Here is a 19,413-nt window from a genome sequence, read left to right as displayed (position 1 = left end):
ATCTTCCTGTAGATCCTACGAACTTCAGCATTGTTAATATTGACAACAACAGAAGGAATACTCATTGTGTATAAGATGAAGCAGTAGCTGACTTTGGGAACCTACCTTTCTTTTAATTGTATAAATATGACTCTTTTCATATACTTTATGGTTTATTAAACTTTTTTCATTTGTTTTCATATTTAATAAAATATGAAACAGTACAGAATTTCACTCAACAAAATGATAAAATTTTTTCTCCAGTCTGTAGTTGAAAACCGAGTAGGTAGCAATTTTATTTAACAGTATATCAGTGAGAATACATTCACTCTCAGAGAAGTTATTGATTTTCCTTCTTTTTGCAACTTCCTCAATGTAATATGCAGGAAGCTACGCTTTGTATTTGCTATAGTCTAATAACTTCGTGTAAGTGTCTCACATCGCCTAAATCGTTGACTGACTTTATATTTTACTAGCTGTTAGCCTTGGCAAGAGTAAAGCTTGCTATGCCTCAGTTTCCTCACCTAGAATAAATAAGGAAGGTGTGAGAAATACAGGGATTAATAGCTATGAGGTGCAGAAAAGAGCACCTAACCTGTGTCATACACTATGTAAATATTAGCCATTTCTGAGCTACTTTAGTGATGCCATATTATTTCCATATGTAATGTATTATGCCGGTTAAACTCATTATGTAATTGCATGAGAATTAGAGGGAATCAGCTGTAGCTTGCGTTTGTGTCTCTGTGTCCTCGTGGGCTTGTCAAAGTCTTCACACGCTGTTCACTCCGCAACGTTGTTTACAATGTAGATTTTGAGTTTCCATAAAAATTTGGGGATTATCCTTTCTTGACATTTAGAATGAAGTCTGAAGGAGTGAAGGCGGAGCCTCTCTGTGTTTTCCTGGCAGGTCTCCTTTGCATTTCCCCCAAGTCAAGCTGACCTGTGCACAACCAGCTCTGCAGGGCCCAGCATGCGGCAGGGCAGCCCCTCGGGCTTGGGGGAGACTGCTGCGCTGCAGATGAGCTCTGCTTTTCTGCAGCCTCATCTCTGTGGTCCTCCTGATCGGTCTTCAAAATCACCATTATCTTGGCTGTCTTTAGAGTGCTTGCTACTTTCTTTTTATGACAACACTTACTCTAATTTTCTTTTTTCATTTTTTTCTCTCGCTATTTATTTATTTATTTTGGAGGGAGAGCACTAATTTGCTTCTGTCTAGCTAGCGTATGTTGTCCAATTACCTTGGACCACATTTTGTTAATGCTGACACATTTGCAAAAAGGTTTTCTATTGAAGATGGAAGGCTGGGTTCTCTTAAAAATGAATCACTATACTTTCGCTAAAATATTGAGAATATCATATAGGAGTTTGTGTTATAGTGCAACAAAGACAGATATAAGTCAGTGCTTCTATTTTGTGGTAGGACAAAAAGATCACATTTGTGGTAAAGTTGGAATATCCAGAACGGTTAACAGCAAACATTACAAATCCTTTACAAGGCGCTCAAGTGGAATTTACAAGTTCTGCTTTGTTTGCAATCAGTGATGTAGGGGCTGCTAAATTTCCATTTGACCATTAGTTTCTTCAGCGATATCTTGAGAGGAATGGAAGAAAGAGACCAGCCCTTTACTTGTGGTCAACAAGCAATTTAATATTATTGGGAGTTAAATCTCAATTTTCCACGTGCTGTGGGCAGTGTTCAATCTCTTTTCTCTCTCTGGTCTCTTGTGATATCTGGCTTGCTCGCCTCCAATTGCCTAGTGTTTAGGTCCTCTCCTCCCTTTCCTGGCCTGGCCTTGAGCTCTCCTAGAGCTTCCATTTTGTCTGTTCATGTCCTTGTTCTTTACAAAGCAGTAGTGATAGTTTCCTACTGCACCTTTTAACCTCCACTACTGTAGAGGCAAACTGCACTGACGGAATTGTTGATGCTGCAGATGTTGGGCCATCTTTGTGCTTCGAGGTGAGCCCTAGCCAGTATCAAATACAGGTGTCATGTGCACATCTGTGAATATCGAAACACATGCATCTTACTTGCTAATAATACTTGGAGTGATTTCAACAATGTTTTTAAAAGAGATTGGCCTGTGAATTTGCTTTCTCATAATGCTCTTGATTGAAATTTACTCTTAAAGAATAATTATGCCTCAAACCCAGTTGCCAAGTTTTATCTGTTTCTGAAATAATTATGTAAAGTTGGGATCACATATTCCTTAAGGATTTGGTAATATTTGTACATAAACCTGAGCTTATTATCTTTTTGTCACATTGTACTTAAGAATTTATTGTGCCATTTGGGTGTTTTTGATGACAGATGAATATAATAAAATATAATTTAAAAGATTTTTAAAAAGTAGAGAACAGTAGAATGACTTACATGGAGAGCAGAAAAGGTTAGCTAACATTGGGGATACTAGAGAAAACTAAAGGGGTCACTGAGTGCAGAGACTGAAGGGGAGAGAAGCGATGCAATTGGAGCAAGGATGGAGACTTGGGGTTCCTGGAGAGAAGAGTTACCTAGACTCCTACCTCAAGGGGACATGGAGTGAACAGGAACCATGTGGAGGCACGTCCAGTTAGGGAAATGGGATGGTATGAACCTTTCTCCCAAGATGCTCATGAAATCTAAGACAGAAGGCCTTGTGATATGCAAACCAGAAACAGCCTCGTCTGGAGGAAGGCCCTAGCAAGTGGAATCTAAAGCGATTCTGCAAGTTATCCGACTTCAGTGGAGTACTGGCCTGAAAAGGAAACAGTTTTCTTCCAGAAGTGCATTAGAATATTAAATAAGGAAAATCAAACACTATTGACAAAACTTTCTGCTTTTAATCCATTCTTCTTTCTGGAAGCAAATCCTTTTATTAATGGAGGATAGTTTAGGTCATATATTGTTCTCTTGTTACTCAGGATAACAACCTAAACCTAAAATATGTGTGATCATTGTGGTTCCCATCGCCCACTCTCTTCCAGTTCCTCTAACTAAAACCAAAGCGGGGTGCACAGCAAATAGGCTGTCTTGTTTCATGCACTTTCCAGGCCTCTCTCCCCTTACATAGCCCGTCTTTCCAGGCGTCAGGTGCAGCCCTTAGCCCTCCCTTCCTAATGCGTCACACAATGTGGAGCACACCTGTGGCCTAGCTGTAGCGGCTGGGGCTGTGGGCAGTGGAGCCGGATGTAGTCGGGTCAGCCCGGCGAGTGTCTTGCTCGTGGGTTTCCTGTGTGAACCGTAAAGCTCTGGATCTAAGCCTCTTTATGGATCACTCTAGGTCTTAGGAATGGTTAGAAGTGGCTCTGGGACTTACTTGCATTGGGATTTTCTTGGTCTGGGTCATCCTCATGTTTGCACTGGGTCCATCACTGCCTCTAAGCCCAGACCAAACTCCTTCTGTCTGAGTTTGCATCATCCCTTCCTCTTCATTTACTGTGGAAACTTCTCTTTAATTTGTTCCCCTTAACTTGATCTTCAAACATCGATCTGCCCAATCATACTATCCTAGCACATCTTCCTCTTCCATTGTATTTTCACACATGCATCCTGAATTCTATGCAGACTTTTTTAGTTTTTTTAATATATAATATTCTTGCCTACACTCTCCACACGTTTCTAACCACCTTGCTTGCCTGTCAATAGCTCACTCATATCCGTAGGCCTGTGACTCAATGAGCCAGGTGTTTGAAAATGAGGCACAGCTTTGATGTTGTGATGTACAGGATCAGGGCCAAGCTTGTGAGTCAGTTTTCCTACAGTTTGAAGTACATCTCTCCATTCTCTTTCCTACCTTTTCCTTGAGTTGTTATTTTGTCCCTGCGCCATCCTTCCTTTAAATTCTCCTGCTCTTGGATCCATTCCCTCATGCTTGTGCTCGCTTTGCGCGTTTGTTGTGCCCATCACATTCAGTGTGCTCCTCTCCGTGTTGCAGGCGTGGAGGGAGGCACACGGGCATGGGGGCAGCTGGACACCCTCTTCCCCAGAAATGGAAAAATTGGCTAATTAGAGAGGAGCTCTTCCACCTGGGACCAGAGGGGGCGCTGTGTTCCCTTGTTGTTCTCATACTTGTCCCTCTAGGGCAGCTGTCTCTCCTGAGAGTCTGGTCACATTTTTCCTTGCACAGCACCTACGTTCCCAGTCATCTCCTCTTTCTATATTATGAATGATTCCTGTAACTCTACTAAACCTTATAAAACACCTTGTACTTATAAATGCCATTTTAAAGAAGGCATTATTTCCCTAACTGAATTATAAGCTCTTGAAGGATTGTTCATTAATATTTTATAGCTCCAGAGCCTTGTACATATTTTGTTATGCATATTTTGTTTTAATTGTCCTGACTGTAAGAACAAACAATTTTTTTATAAAATACTACATTAAAAATAATACATTAAAATTGTACAACCAAATACAGGTTTCTACTTCAGTTCTTGTGTCTTTTGAGGAGAAAATAACTCACCTAATCATAGTTTTTTGCCCCAATAATTGATAGAACAGAAGGGACATTTTATTACATACAGAATTGTTAATCAAAAATACTCTATCTTGTCCATAGCCACAGAGCAGTTTCTATAGGGTATGTTTGGGGACACAGGCATATTTCCATATTAAATCTATTTCTGGTGTCAGTGTTTGTTAAAAGTGATTATTTCCTTTCTTCAAATCAATAATTTTGTTGAATTGACAGTTGTCACATGCCTGTTTAATTGGTATGATATCATTGAAAGTATGAAATGGGAGCATAAAGACCACCTAGTACATTATTAATTGCCAAGGAAAACAATAATGTGTTCCCAGACTGGTAGGTGACCCACTGCGTAGTGTTTTGCTGCCAGACGTGAGCTAGGAGCAGTGGCAGGAATGGCTCATGGGGCAGCCTCTAGGTCTTTCAGATTGTGTCATTGCGTGATCCTCAGGCTCCGGGTTGGAGGCCGTCTAATAGGAGCTAACAGTGCTTGTAAAAAACCCGTTCGTACAGAGGGGCTATTTTCTGATTTCTCTTAGAAAAAAATGCAGATGAGGCCCAGAAGTAACTGCAGGTTTTTCTTCCAGAAAGGACTAAATGCGTTTAACAAGTCTAATCATCAGGCCCAACAGGAACCCCAAGGGCAGGGAAATGGAGGGGCCAACTTGAAAGGCGGCAAGCGGTGCCCCATGCTTTATCCTTGCTCCTAGGAGGGCTTTTGTGATTAAGCAAGTCTGCAGCCCCTTCCATTCCACTTGCACAGGAAACAGTCTTGTTTGTATTCGGTGCTGACGAATCACATGTGTTCCGTGTTATTTTCTGCCCAGCCCAGAGCCAAGAGGAAAATGCACATCTGGCTGTTCAATCCCAACCATACCTCAGGGCCTCCCTGGCTGTTTACTGGGTGTCACCCTCTGAGTTTCCCCACTTGGTCCCTGTGATTTTGTGACATCCTGGGGAACGCCTTCCAGTGGCACCTACCAACCTCTTTGGGGGACCTCCAAATCCTCCTCAAGTGTAATATTTGCCACCTGATGTGCCCTCTCTGTGGTCCTCTGGGGGAAAAAAAATCACTCATTTTTATCTTTTCATGTATTTATTCTTTCCGTTTAGAAATTGGCCCCTGGTTGCGGGAGTTCAGAGTGAAGAATGCTGTGGATTTCTCGCAGTTAACATTTGATCCAGGACAGAAAGAGCTTGTGGTAGGAGCAAGGTGAGAGACGTTCCATTTTGCCCCCGCAGATGTTTCTGGACTCATGTTGTGTCACGTGAGCAGCCTGCTGAGTGGAGGCGCGCTGGATGGTCTCATGACTGAATGGAATACAGTGTGGGTGTGAAGAAGTGTGTGGAGAACAGGACGAATGTGCGCTCATAGCAAGTGCGGTGTGGACCTCACCATGCGCCCAGACCCCTGCTGGCCTGAACTGCCCCAGTCCTTCCTCCCCTCATGCCACGAACGATGAATCCTGGCAACACCTCTACTTTAGACACAAGGAAACTGAGGCAGGGAGTTTGCACATGTGTTGTCCTGGACTCGTTCATTCCTAGAAAAAGATGAGCCAGAGTTTCAAAGCCAGGGCATCAGGCTGCAGGAATTAACCATGTTCCCGTCTTTTCACTGTTTTCTCCAGGGGAATTAGAGACCAAGTGGCCTTCCTGCTTGTACTAAGCCCCTACTTAGCCTGCTGCAGGACCATTCTCGACACTTTCCCAGCAAATTGAGAATGCAGGGGAATTGTCCTCCCCTCCTGTCTTTCAAGATGTGCATACTCCAGGGCCAGCGAGAGAGCTCAGCGGACTAAAGTGCCCGCTTAGGCAGGTGCAGGGACCACAGTTTGATCCCCAGCACTGCATGCCATGCCAGCCCTGTCCCCGGGCGTGCTGAGCAGGCCTCGGAGTCCAGGCCTAGTGGTGCACGCCTGTAATCCCAGTGCTGGCGGGTTGAAAACAGAAGGATCACTATGAGTCTGCACTGTGTAGTGAGACCCTGTAACAACCAAATACATAAAAAAAGAAAGAAAACAATGTTCACATTCCAGTATCAGCCCACATCTTCTTGCAATTGGAAGACAAGGCTGTGGAGAACAGTCAGGGTAGAGTTCTGAGTGTCTTTTCCTCCAATTTATTGTCACTTCCTTGGTGATAAGTTGTCCGAATACAAATTGCCTATTGCGTCAGAATGTTTTGAGGATGATGTACATAAAATGTTATATTTATCTCTTAGGAAAATTGACACTAAAGGGGCCAGGGAGATGGCCCAGTAGAATGAGCACTTCCTTGGCAAGCGCCAGGGTCTGGGTTTAATCCCCAGTCAAAAAAAAAAAAAAAAAAAAAAAAAAAAAAGCATTGACATTAAACTTTAAGGAGGATGCCTTGTGTAATGTAATGATGTCCAAGGAAGGCATATTTGGCAGTAGAATGCAGCTAATTTTTTCAGCCAGTTTTTTAGATTGTCATACATATCTCTTAGAGCTGCAGGAGTGATACAGTTCTTACATAGACCTCAGAGAAGCAGAGTTTAGCTTGCACCCTGGGAACACCAGAACAGCACTGTCACTTTCTGGAATCATTGCTTCTGCCTTCAAACCTCGAGGAGTCCCTGAGCACACACCCTGCCCCCCCCACCTGACACCAGAGTGATGCGGGGTTGTAACTTTCAGTGAATAGAAGGAAGTCAGCTTAGTACCTGGCACAGAGCAAGTCACCCATGTCCCCTTTGATTGTTCTGAGAGACTGAATTACGCACTGGGCCAGGTTACTTGGTGAGCTTTCTCTTAATTTAGTCCTCTGGGAAAATTAGGGGATTTCCAGTGCTGGCTTTATCAAATTCCATTACTCAGAGTCTGGACTGCAGACTGTAGGATCGTGAAGTTGCCGCCTGCCGCCAGGTCTGCACCCCATATCCAGCATCATCTGTGTTCGCTGTTCCATTGGACCAACACAGCTATGAGGAATGGCTTAGCAGCCCTTCTGCTGGGGCCCCATATTGCTCACAGCGACTGTTACATGTAGCTTTTCCACAATTGTAGAAGATGCTTTTTCTTGCCTCTGGGATTGGTGACCTTGTCTCCTTTAAAAAAACAAAAACACTACTGGCTCTCCACCTTCTCCCACCCTTCTGTGTGAGAGTCTCCTCCTCATTGTGAGAAGCAGCCTCAAGCTCTCTCCTTGGTCCTGAGCTGCCCTGTTCCATTCCCTTCATGGTCCTGTGAGCACGCCTGCCATGCAGTTCATTGCCACACTCACTGAGAGCATCACATCATCTCTCAGGAGGTGTCAGCTCCCTGACCCTGAAGACAAGCAGTGTGGCAGGCCTCGCTTCATTTCTCCAGGATGTAGCATAGCCTCTTCCTCCTCAGATGGCTGCTGACTCAAGGTGCCTCTTTCCATGACTTGATTTGTCCATGTTCCTTTTTGCATCGGGTTCATCCTATCTCAGCATAAAGAAGGGCTGGGGATGTAGTTCAGTGCGCATGCTCAGAGTTCAATCTTAAGTACGGAAAGCCAAATAGCTTCCAGTCCTACTTGAGCTATTGTATGGAGTAAGTGGGACAGTCTATGACAGATGACTGTCTCATCAACAAGTGCTTGGTAAACAAGCAGTGCGAGGGAGCCACTGTGGGCTGCATGCAAACCAACATTTAGGTGCATGTGCATTTCAGGAAGATGTCACTGAATGAAGATAATAGGAATTCTGTGCAGGAAATTCAATGGGATTAGTCTCGGAAAGCCTGAGAGGGAGTGTAAACCACTTATAAAGCTGTAAAAATAGCCCAGCCCTCAGATTCCTGTTTGGGAAGGTTTGCCTTGTCAAGAGAGGTTTAGATAACAGGTGCATATTTCACACATCAGTCATTGTTTTAAAATATGGGCTGTGAAAAAATAAAATATATTCTAGTTTTTTTTAATGGCGAGACTAGGCATTGTGAAACTATTTGTTGGATGGTTTCACTGTATATCAGCGGTATTTTATATTCCTAAAATTGAATTTAGTTAAAGATTCTTGCACTCTTTTATAAAGGGGGTTCATTGTGCTTAGAAGTAAAACTCTGTAGGGGATTTGTGGTTGTGTAGCCCCAGACAGTATTTGAATCGGAATTCATGCAGTTTGTGGAAGGATTCGTACTTTTGACATTTCCAGGGTGCAGGATATCTCGCATATGACCTTAAGTGTGTTGGCATTTACAACTTGCCTTACAACTCTACCCTGTTTAAAAATTAATGATAATTTATAATTTTAAGGATTAAACCTAGGCATCTTTGTTTTAGATAAATGTGGAAAATGCAGTAAGACATAAATGAAAAAACAGTTTCAGGTATGATTGCAATTAATGCTTTTTCAGTAGTTCACTTGCATTATCTGATTTCCATTTGTTTCTATTCCTTGGATAATATTTTTTGAATAACTGTAGACTTTGTCGCAAATTTTACTAAAATCAGTTTCCATAGCATAAAAAAGACAAAAATCAACACAGAAGAATATGCTGTGGCTTACTTAGAGACTTGGTATAGATAATTGGGAAAATAATGACCAAAAGAACACTCTATGAACTAGACGCAAGTCTAAATTCTGCTGTAGACAGAATTGTAGCAACAGATGTAAGCAAGGGCAGTATCATTTTTATTTTCCAGTGAACTAGCCTCCAGGTTTCAGGATCGTTCTAAGGGTGGCAGTTGATCCTACCCCAAATAAGTTTGGAAATGTATCACTTACTGATTTCAAATGATATGCCAAGTGGCAGCTAACTAATTCACTCCCAGTGCACTGTTCCATGTTAGAGTGCTTATAAGGTAACCGTAAATAATCATGCAAAACTCACAGAGTATAACAACAGAAAATGTGCTGTCAGTTTACCCATAGTAGAAGTCTCGGTCACCCAGTCCTGACAAAAATGCTGAGGCATTTTTGTAGGTGTTTAATTTTTTCAAAATGAGGATCTTTTAGATGTAAATTAACCTTCATGTCCATTAAAACATGGTTTTCCCTTCAGCATGTTTGTTTGTTATTCTTCTCATATCTTCGTTTCTGTTCCTTAGTCTTTTCCAAAAGCTTTTGCGTGAACACTTCACAGAGGGCACCGTCTTGCAGCCTGCAGTTTCCAGAGCTGCGAGACCCTCTGATCTGTCACACAAGCACCTTCAGGGACCCCGGGCCCAAGCCCCTGCCATGTGTGTGTCAGCGAGATCCAAGCCCACAGGTTCAAGGCTCATGTCAAGTGATGCTGATATTGATGACAAATACAACACTTTGTGTACTCAGAATTCAAAATTTTTAATTCTATTAAAACTGCATCAGAAAACGGTAAGAATATGCAGATGCCAAGGAAAGAGCTGCCAGAAATGCACCAGTGCCCTCGCACATCCAGCCTGATAGAAGCCAGCTCCTATGCCATCCATCACGTGACACAGAAGTGCTTGACTCACTGTTACTGTCAGTGTACTACTCCTAGATAGCAGACACACACACACACACACACACACACACACACACACACACAGTCTGATCAACAGACATGATGACTGTTTAAGTAAAAACTATTAACTACAGAACTATTAACTATTAACTGTGCCACTAACAGTTCTCAAAATACTCCCCGCCCTCTGAGGATGCCATTCTTGCCACCGCATGTGGCAGGTCTGAAAGTCCTGTTTAGCGAGTGTCTTCGGTCCCACTGTCCTCGCTGTCTCCATGTCCTGATTCAGTAGTACACGTTCCCCCTTCATGGTCATTTTGCCCTCAGAAAGACCCAGAATTTATGGGGTGTCAGATGTGATGAACAAGGTGGATGAGAACGCGTCATCGTTTCTTGGCCAGCTGGATTTTCCACTGGGTGGCACCTGGCGGCAGCACTCACTAGAATTTCAACACATTTTGTAAATATATCCAGGAAAGAAAATTCCCATCGCTGCTTGAGAAAGTAAAGAACGGCCTAAGTGTGTTGACTGAGAAAGAGAATGTTTTGAGAGGAATTAATCGAAACATGCATTTAGTCTAATGAAAATTTAAAATTTTAATATTCACCATATATCTGATCGTGTGTGTGAGCGTGTGTGCACGCACACACTTGTACAATAACAGTTTAGATAGCTGATCAATTTTACTATGAAGGCAAAAACCAAACAACCAAAACCGAAACCTGAGTGTTCCTTAAACAGAGGAAAGTTTGGTCTGCTTCACTGTCTTACCAAGCTGGTTACCACCGTTCAGACAACATCCGTTTGCTTGACTCAGGTTTTGAGTCTGCAAGAATGAGGATAAAAAAGAAAATATTACGTAGCTTTGCCATCCTAGAATTAAATATGCTTTACATATTTAGAACTGTGAAAAGGTGAACTTACTAAGCACGGTAAAATTTTAATGAGTTTATTTGACCATTCAGGGACTCATGAATCAGGCATCACCAGACCACAAGCAGTTTGGCTCTTTGCTCTTGGGAATAGTGGTGAAGGAGGAAACAGGAAGTTGTGTTTTTGAGGAAGCAAGACAAAGTAAAAGTATTTGATTGGATACAAGTGGCAACTTCCTGGTTAGAGGTTAATTGATGCTTTCTGATTGGTGAAGCCTCTAAGTATAGGTTAGTTGGTAGTTTCTGATTGGTTGCATGTAAGTTTCCTTTTACAGCTTATATGGAGTTGATTTGTTCGCACTAAAGCTAGGTCAGGGACCAGCGAGATAGCTCAGTGGTCTAAAGCTGCTGTTTAGGCAAGCTTAGGCAAGTGTGCAAGGACCTCAATTCGATCCCCAGCACCACATGCTGTGCCAGCCCCGCCCCCAGTGTGGGCTGAGATGGCAAAAAAAAAAAAAAAGAAAACTAGTCCAGCCTAATGGACTTTCAATTATTATTTTAACAAAGCATGTGTTCAAAAAGATCATGCTGAGTAAGGAGGCAGGCCTCTGTTTAAATAGAAAGAAGTCTTCCCTTCAAAATGACTTTTTGGCACTGGTTCCAAGCAAAGGGGTCTAAATTGTAGTCTTACAAAGTTCATGTTGCTAAGCTTGGCCAGAGTGATTCTGTCTTGGTGGTTTTAATTCCTATTTTTACTTTAAACTTTTACCTTACAATTAACCTGTTGGAAGCAAACTGTAATTAAATGAAGAATGAGACACTTGTGAGATCCACAACTGTGCTTTCCAGAGACCCACTTGCTTCCATTTTGGGAAGGGTGCATTTGAGTCATGTTTGTACAATCACACATCACTTGTGCTGTTCAGTATGAACCAGCTAGTAAATCCAAAGCATCAGTAGAAGCATCGAACCAAGACAGCCGAGGTAGTAATGGTGTGGCCGTTATGTTTGTCCTGATGTGACTTAGGAAATGCACAGGGGACGGAAGGAGGGGTGCTGCTTTCCCTTCCTGCTCTTCATCTTTAGAAATCCTCACCTGAAATTCCAGTGAGCCAGCATCTTTAGTCATATATGTTTTTCTCTGTCTTACTCCTTTCTTTCCCATCGCTGGGACTCGATACATTGGTGTCTTTTATTTTGAGATTATTCTCTTGTTCATCTTTGCTCTTCTTCTGCCTTGTCTCACTTTTCTTCTCCTTGGTCTGTTTGAAACATTAACTTGAGCTTGTTTGTTTGCTTGTTTGTTTGTTTGTTTGTTTGTTTGTTACAGAGTTGGGCTTGAACTCAGCCAGTACAAGTTACTGACTGAACTTGTATGGGTTTATGTTATCAAACAAAGTCAATTCTTGTCTGTTGGATGTTTAGAAAATTTTTTCTTCTGATATTTTACAAACATCAGTACCCAAAGGTCAGCCTGACCATTCCTTCAAAACTAAGATCTGTGTGCCTGCTCTTTCCTGCTGTGCATATTAAGTTTCTGGACTGTGTGCCTGGTGACACATTGTGGCTGGGAGAAACTCCTCTGGGAGAGACGCATACCAACAATTTTGGTCCAGTTGCTATTGTTAAAAAGCAAAATGACAAAAACCATTTTACTGTTTTCCCTGCTTAAACTAGGACAAGATAAGCCTCCCACAGTAGTTACATATTTAATTATTGAAGGAAACAAATTCTCCCCCTTTTCTCTTTTCCATGAACTAGCTAACCAAAGGGTGTGGTGATGATTAATCAGTCTTTGCTCTGTGTGCAAGTATGGGCTACAAACTTTGAGGTCCGATTGCCCTTCCCCTACCAAGTTCCACTCAGGGTCTGTCATAATTTATTAGTTAATGGAGTTGTTCTCTCAGGACTCTCAGTATTCATCAAATATTTACGTTACCTCCCCAGTGCTAGGAAATACCTTAGTACTGCGACAGCAAAGATGACACGTATTCTTTCCGTGATGAAGAGTTCATAGCCTACAGCGCAGGTCAGCAAGCGAGGACCCCGGAACAGATTTCCTGCTTTGTCCAATAAATTTTATTGGAACCCAGACAAATTCATTCATTTGTCCATTCTCCACCTTGATAACTGAGGTAACTATGGAGAGAAGCAGTTTTGTCACAGGCAAAAAAGTTAAGTATCTGCTTCCCAATGCTTTAAGAAAATGTTTACTTTTTTTCCCAGCCTAGTGAACATGACAGGGACACAAGCAATTAATATCTTTAAGAGATTCTGGGGCAGAAAGCCATGAAAACATGAAGACTAAAAGGATTTGAAAGGACCCACGACTGAGAAGGCTACACCAAGCAAGGGCCATTCCGGTAGGGCTGGGAGATGCCCTAGATACCTGGAGTCAGAGGCCCTGGTGGGTCTCTGAGGAGCTCCATGTGGTCAACCTGTTGGTCACTCAGATGGAAGCAGTTGTCCGAGGGGCCCCTGAGCATCAGGCAGGGTCCAAATCTGAATCTGGGACTGGGTCTTCTAGAGTGGATTTCAACTTCTGCAGCCAGGAGAGTCCCATGCGAGATCTTATGCCAGCCTCTGTGGTGTAATCAAGCGCGCCATCACCTGCACTACTAGTGTAGATCTAGTAGTTTTGCAGTGCTATGGCTTTGTATGCCCAGCTCTGCATCAGGAGAGGCATCCTCCATGTGTTGTGTGCAAGATGTGCTGGAGTTTGGAGAGTGGAAGTAGGAAGGCAAGCTGGGAGCTGGAGGCCAAGTAAGAGTGGAGAGAAGTAAATCCTAGCCCGTCGTGGTGGAAATGGAAATCAGAAGCCGACTTTGCGGCATGTTACCAAGCACCTGAGGATGCATGGCGTGGGTGACTGAGGACAGGGTCATTGGGACCTATTGTTGTGGCCTTAGCTAGCTTTGAGCCCATGGGAAAAATGAACCACCATTCTTTGATTATCTAAAGGAGTGGAGGAAAAACTCACACTTCACTAACTCTGACAATAAATCAGAAATATAATTTTATGTAGCAGTCATTAAAAGGAAATCACAGGTTAAAAGAAGCATAGGAATAGTTGACATTTTTTCAAGTGAAAAATTATCTCCAATGAATTGAAAAATGAAAAAGAACAAACTATGCACCCAGAAGACCCACAAAAGTACAAGTCTTGAAGTTCAGTTTAGTGCAGTAAACCATTATCCATAATCTCCAGAACACTTAGAAATTTGCAAGTAATATTTAAAGGCTAATAAAACTTCAGTGATCAGGGTGATTATTAACAACATTGATTAATAATTTTGGCCATAAATATAATTATGCATAAAGGCTCTTCTCATTTTATACCTCAGTGATAACAGCATTGATTTGATTATCTTGTTTAAGTCTGTTTTTCTTATTCATTTTTCTTGCTAATAAGAGGCTACCAGTGTAACTAGCACATATAATGATGTTATTTGAAGAGTTAAACTAAGTTTTGTATAGTTTTTTACTATGAAGAGGTTTGCAATTCCATTTTTACAATAAGGAGTGAAATGACCTGACTATTCTGTGAGAATGAGTATTGGAAGCATAAAAGAAGAGAAATAAAATTAGAGTTGTTTAAACACTTCCTCAGTTCCAAGAACATGTTATGATCATTATTTATTTGTTTAATTATTTTTTAATTTATCGGATACAGAGTGTCACTACACAGCTCAGACTCATAGTGATCCTCCTGTTTCAGCCTCCCCAGTGCTGGGATTATAGGCGTGTGCCACCATGCCTGGTTTTGGCATGTGGTAACTGGGGTGGAACTCAGATCCTTGTGCTTCCCAGGCAGGCACTTAGACCGCTGAGCAGTCTCTCCAGCCCTGTGATTATTCAGAACCGGGGATTGAACTCAGGCCCTTGCGCTTGCTAGGGAAGCGCTTATTCTACTCAGCCATCTCCCCAGCCCTTCCTGTGATTATTTTTTGAGGAGGTTAGAAAAAACTCTAACTGAATTTTTGAAATATATTTATATATACATATATATATATTTAAAGTTTATCAGCAAACATTTATGTACACATAATTCAAAAATTATAATCAAAGTGTTATTTATTTAAATGAAGTGCTAGGTAATGTTTGAAATACTTTGGTGATTTTAAAATTTGAACTTTCAAGCTCAGTCTTCATATATTTTTCATTATTGAGATAGTTGATTTCTTAAATATTTATGTTTCAATAATTAATGTTTCCTAAAGCATGTTTAAGAGATATCCTGTTTTCCTGTATTCTAAGGTGACAGACCCTTTTTTTGGTCTGTAGCCCTATTATTATTGATCCTCTGGACGTGGTGTAAGGTGTCACAATGTCAAGCTGTGCGCCACTTGGATATTGACAGGTGGAGCTTGCGGTGAAGGAAGTACAGACAGTGTGACAGTGACATAGGTGCAGAAGAGACTAAGCTTCCAGGTGATGTCGCTTCTTGGGTGTCCCTGGATGGTGACAGTGGATACGAAGTGTGTGTGTTCTCCCAGTTGTTTCCTTACCAGCTTTGCTCTAAACCTTCCACAATAAAGCAGCAACAGATGTTCACTGCCTTTAAATGTTTTCTATGGATTTGCATGCTTTTCTTTTTCTTCAGTGAAAAATACTATCGTCTTCCTTCAGTCATTCTGCCTTTCCTTCCTCTCTAAGCAAACCTATAACTGCCATGTTAAATAAGAGCTTGGAATTCTTTTCTTTGATTGTACAGTCATATTCATCAGAGACCAATTGAGTTATTCTAAGAGAATGTCATTTTATAACACCCGTGTCTTTCATAATTAATGGAGGTCAGAGTTAAGTTTTAAAGTGTCTCTAGATAAAATGACTCATCCAGTTAATATGCTCATGATGGTTCAACCTTTTCTCCAATGTCGACTGAATTTTATTACTTAACATGAGCATACAATTTTAGTCCATCTATTAAGGACCACACTGCTTCCTCCGAGAATATATTGTTTTGTTTAGTGATTTGTGGCTAATGGGCCACTGGGGGATGAGATGGGGCCCAACACGAATTCTTGTATCTGCAAGTCAATAAGAAATAAACTCTGGTGAAGAGGGAGAGACTCACTCCCCTGTCTAGTGGAGAAAGGGCGGACGGGCTTTAATACTGTCATTTTGCATCTGACAAATTTAATGGCTTTGTGATTTGAGTTATTCAGTCCCCTGGGTCTTTGTACTCCTCGTATATCATTACTCCTAAAAGTAATGTGTTTTGCATTTGAATGTACAGTGTCTAATTTTATTCTAAGACATTTGAGAGAAAAGTAGATGTATATAAATGGAAGAAAAGCTCCTATTTTTATTTACCATAGTCATAAAACCAAACCAGATTTGCCACTTAGCAACTCTTGCTTTGTACTGCTGTATGAGAAAGGGAAAAATGAAAACAGGATGGCCACTTTGAGCCGCACAATTACGACACTGAGACATAGTCTCTTAACCTCTTGGACCGGTGCCTTCCCCTACAGAAGGACCACAGTTGTCCTTCCTACCTATGCACATCCAGGAGCGTTAGAGAGACGAATGAGACCACTTAAGGTCCCAGGTTGCTCGTGGTGTAGCCCCATTAGAGAAGCAGACCCCGGCCGGAGCAGCGTTTGGTCAGTGTTCGTGTGTGGCTGGGAGCCAGAGGCACCGCTCCTCATTCTGGAGACATTGCTGGCCTTTCTTGTGAACCTCACATTTATTGTTTCTCTTCCTTGCCACTCTCACTGTCTCAAGATAAAGCGGTGGCCTATCCTGCAGTGCCCGGGAGGACGACCACCTGCAGGGGACACAGATCTCACTTTGCTGTGCGAGTGGCCCAGCCTCTGAGAGCATCCATTTCTTATTTCCTCGAGGAGATTTTCTTTCTTTTTGTGACCTTCAGCTTCATAGTTCATTGACTTAAACAGTGATGGGTCCAGCTGTCTTGCGAGATTTCAGGTCCCTCAGGGTGCTAGCTGGGTTGGAACTTTTCTTAGGGCAAAAATGGTCTTGGAGTTGTACTTGGAACCAAATAGTTTGAAGAAAAGCATTTGAGATTAGTGGGATTTATTCTTTTTTTAATCAGATTCTCAGGCCTCATAGATATGATTAGGGTGTTCTTTGTATGACTCACTTGATACTTGGAAGATACATTTAGATAGTTGGAAATTATAGCAAAATAAGATGACTATTATATGTAACATAATTTTCTAACATGGAAATGGTGCGAACAGTCCACTAACTGGTTCAGCTTTGTGTGTGGCATTCTTCTTTTTTTCTGTGTGTATTTGGTACACAGTCTCACTATACAACTTGGACTCATAGTGAGTGATCCTGTTTCAGCCTCCCCAGTGCTGGGATTACAGGTGTGTGCCACCAGGCCCGGTCTCAGTGTCTGACTCAGCACACCTGGGGGTTGGGGCCAGTGTGGCATGTGGTGCCCAGGGTTGAATACCAGTCCCTGCACTTTCTTAAGCAGGAACTTAGTCTGCTGAGCTATCTCACCAGCCCTTTGTATGCCATTCTTGGTCATTAAAACAAATATTTGTTTATTTTTATTTTTATTTCTTCTGTGTTTTAGGGAAGGGTCTACAGAGTGCTCAGGGTCTCACTACTAGATTGGATTCATAGTGATTCTCTTGTTTACAGCCTCCCAAGTGCTGGGATGATGGGTACGCACCACCACGCCATGTCTCAATTGCTGCCTCAGTGCGCCCGGGGACAGGACCTGCATGGCAAGCCCGGGGATCAACTGCACCTGTTTGCAGGTGCTTCAATCCACTAAGCTATTTGACAGGCCCTAACACAAATATTTAAAAGCAGCTATCAACTTTGTAGCTTAAAAATGTTTGAAATACGTGATTCAAAAATTGATAGGAAAATAGGGCTGGGGAGATGGCTTAGTAGAATAAGCACTTCCCTGGCAAGCACAAGGGTCTGAGTTCAATCCCTGGTTCCATGAAAAAAAAAATTGACAGGAAAATAAACAAATAATTACTGAGACTGTGTACAATTCTACTAAGCCTATTTCCAACCCTTTCGACTAAGGTTGAAATTTGTCACCATAGACAGGTATTTTTGTGAGATAACTGTGTTCTTCTCCTAGAACAAAGTACCTGAGGCAATCAGCAGTAAGGTGACAGTCTTAGGTTGGCTCACAGTTTGAGAGTCTTCAGTCTGCAAGTGGTTGGCCCTATTCCTTTGGTGTCTGCTGGTATGGTGGATCACGGGGTGGCATGTGGCTGAGGAGACCTGGTAACCGTGTGAGGGCCACAGAGTGCTGGGAGACACACTGGGACACCAACGCGTCAAACTCCCCTTCACAGGCACGATGCCAGGGCCCTAATTTCATCTGACTTGAACTCTTCTTTAAGGGATGGCCAGCCTCTGATGCCACCACAGGCTGGATCCAAGTCACGGCCGGACGCCCATCCAACTGCGGTGGACAGTGTTTACATCTAAATATCATCATTTCTATACAGGGAATGAGTACTATTTAAACACACGGACAGATTGCTTAGCTCTCTCATTTCATATATTAAGAAACTGGTTCACTCTGAAAATGAAACGCAAGTATGGACATACAGTTTCAGGAAGAATTTAAGGACATAGGCAGGGGCAAGATACAAAGCATTTAATCAAGCAGACCAGCAGGAACTACCTGTTTATTTTAATGAGCAGGCATATCATAAACAGGTTATGGTTGCAGAGAAAAGCATTGGTGGTTTGAGAGTTATGGCTTGTTATCAGCGGCACCAGGGCTCGAAAAGTTGGGCTGTGATTTGAGCGTGCTCCTGTGAGTGAAGAGCGCTGCCGAGAAGTACTGCTGTAGGAACGGAGTCTGCACAACTGTCTACGTGTGCACCTCATGCAGGTGAATTTACAGTGGGACTTCAGAGATTAGTTGTTGGGTGCAGGAGGCAACGGACGATAAAGACACAACAAGACGGGCCTTGCAGGGCCAGCAAGATAGCTCAGCGGACTAAGCTCCTGGTTAGGCAAGCGCAGGGACTGGGGTTCGATCCCTGGCACCACATGCTGCTCTTTGACCCTGGGCACACTGAGATGGCCACTGAGATGGCTGTGGTGGTGCACATCTATAATCCCAGCGCTGGGGAGGCTGAAAACAGGAAGATCACTACGAGTCCAAGATGCATAGTGAGACCCTGTACTGAATACATTTTTTAAAAAAAAAAAAATGTTGGGTCTTGTTTCTAATCATTTTTGTCTGAAACCTCATATTTTTGGATAAGTTATGCTGCATTTCTTAATTTGTCAATATTTCTTCATTTATAAATTGAGGGGCATACACTCTTCAAGAGGTGCTTAATCCTAGAGTTCTTGGATACTTTGATTCTTTTTTTGACTGAAAACAATTAAGAATGAATTAGAAAATTACCAGTTTTCATCTTGTAACCCAAAGGAAAGTGTACACGTTCTCTGTGTGTCTCTGCACAGGTCGTTGATCATGGAGGGGGTGGTGGTATTTCAGAAATATGGTGGAGCGTTTCCTCAAAGGCACTTTCCCTCCTCTCTGCTCCTTCCTTTCACCTGCTGAATATCTGTACCTTGTGGATTCACGATTACTAGTAAGATAATTTGGAGGTAATAAGAGGCATGCAGGGGCATGTATTGAAATCTCATGGCAGTATCTTTAGAGGAGAAGGGTTAGCACATGGGAGCAGAGAATATAAAGTTCAGGAGAGTGATAATTGCTCAGG

The 19,413-nt window shown here is 42.3% G+C and overlaps 1 protein-coding gene across 3 annotated transcripts in view; it reads left to right on the top strand.

Moving 5' to 3' along the window:
* Nucleotides 1-19,413, top strand: part of Sema5a (semaphorin 5A) — a 530,837-nt gene that overhangs the window by 247,989 nt on the left and 263,435 nt on the right. For all 3 annotated transcript variants that reach the window (XM_023706626.1, XM_023706624.1, XM_004625196.2), the window contains one exon: nucleotides 5,544-5,643. In XM_023706626.1, the coding sequence (XP_023562394.1) occupies nucleotides 5,544-5,643 (100 nt within the window). The remainder of the gene's footprint in view (nucleotides 1-5,543; nucleotides 5,644-19,413) is intronic.

This window comes from Octodon degus, unplaced genomic scaffold (genome assembly GCF_000260255.1).
Source record: "Octodon degus isolate 3935 unplaced genomic scaffold, OctDeg1.0 scaffold00008, whole genome shotgun sequence".
In the NCBI taxonomy this organism is placed as follows: domain Eukaryota; kingdom Metazoa; phylum Chordata; class Mammalia; order Rodentia; family Octodontidae; genus Octodon; species Octodon degus.
This window is presented reverse-complemented; position numbering and strand designations above follow the sequence as displayed.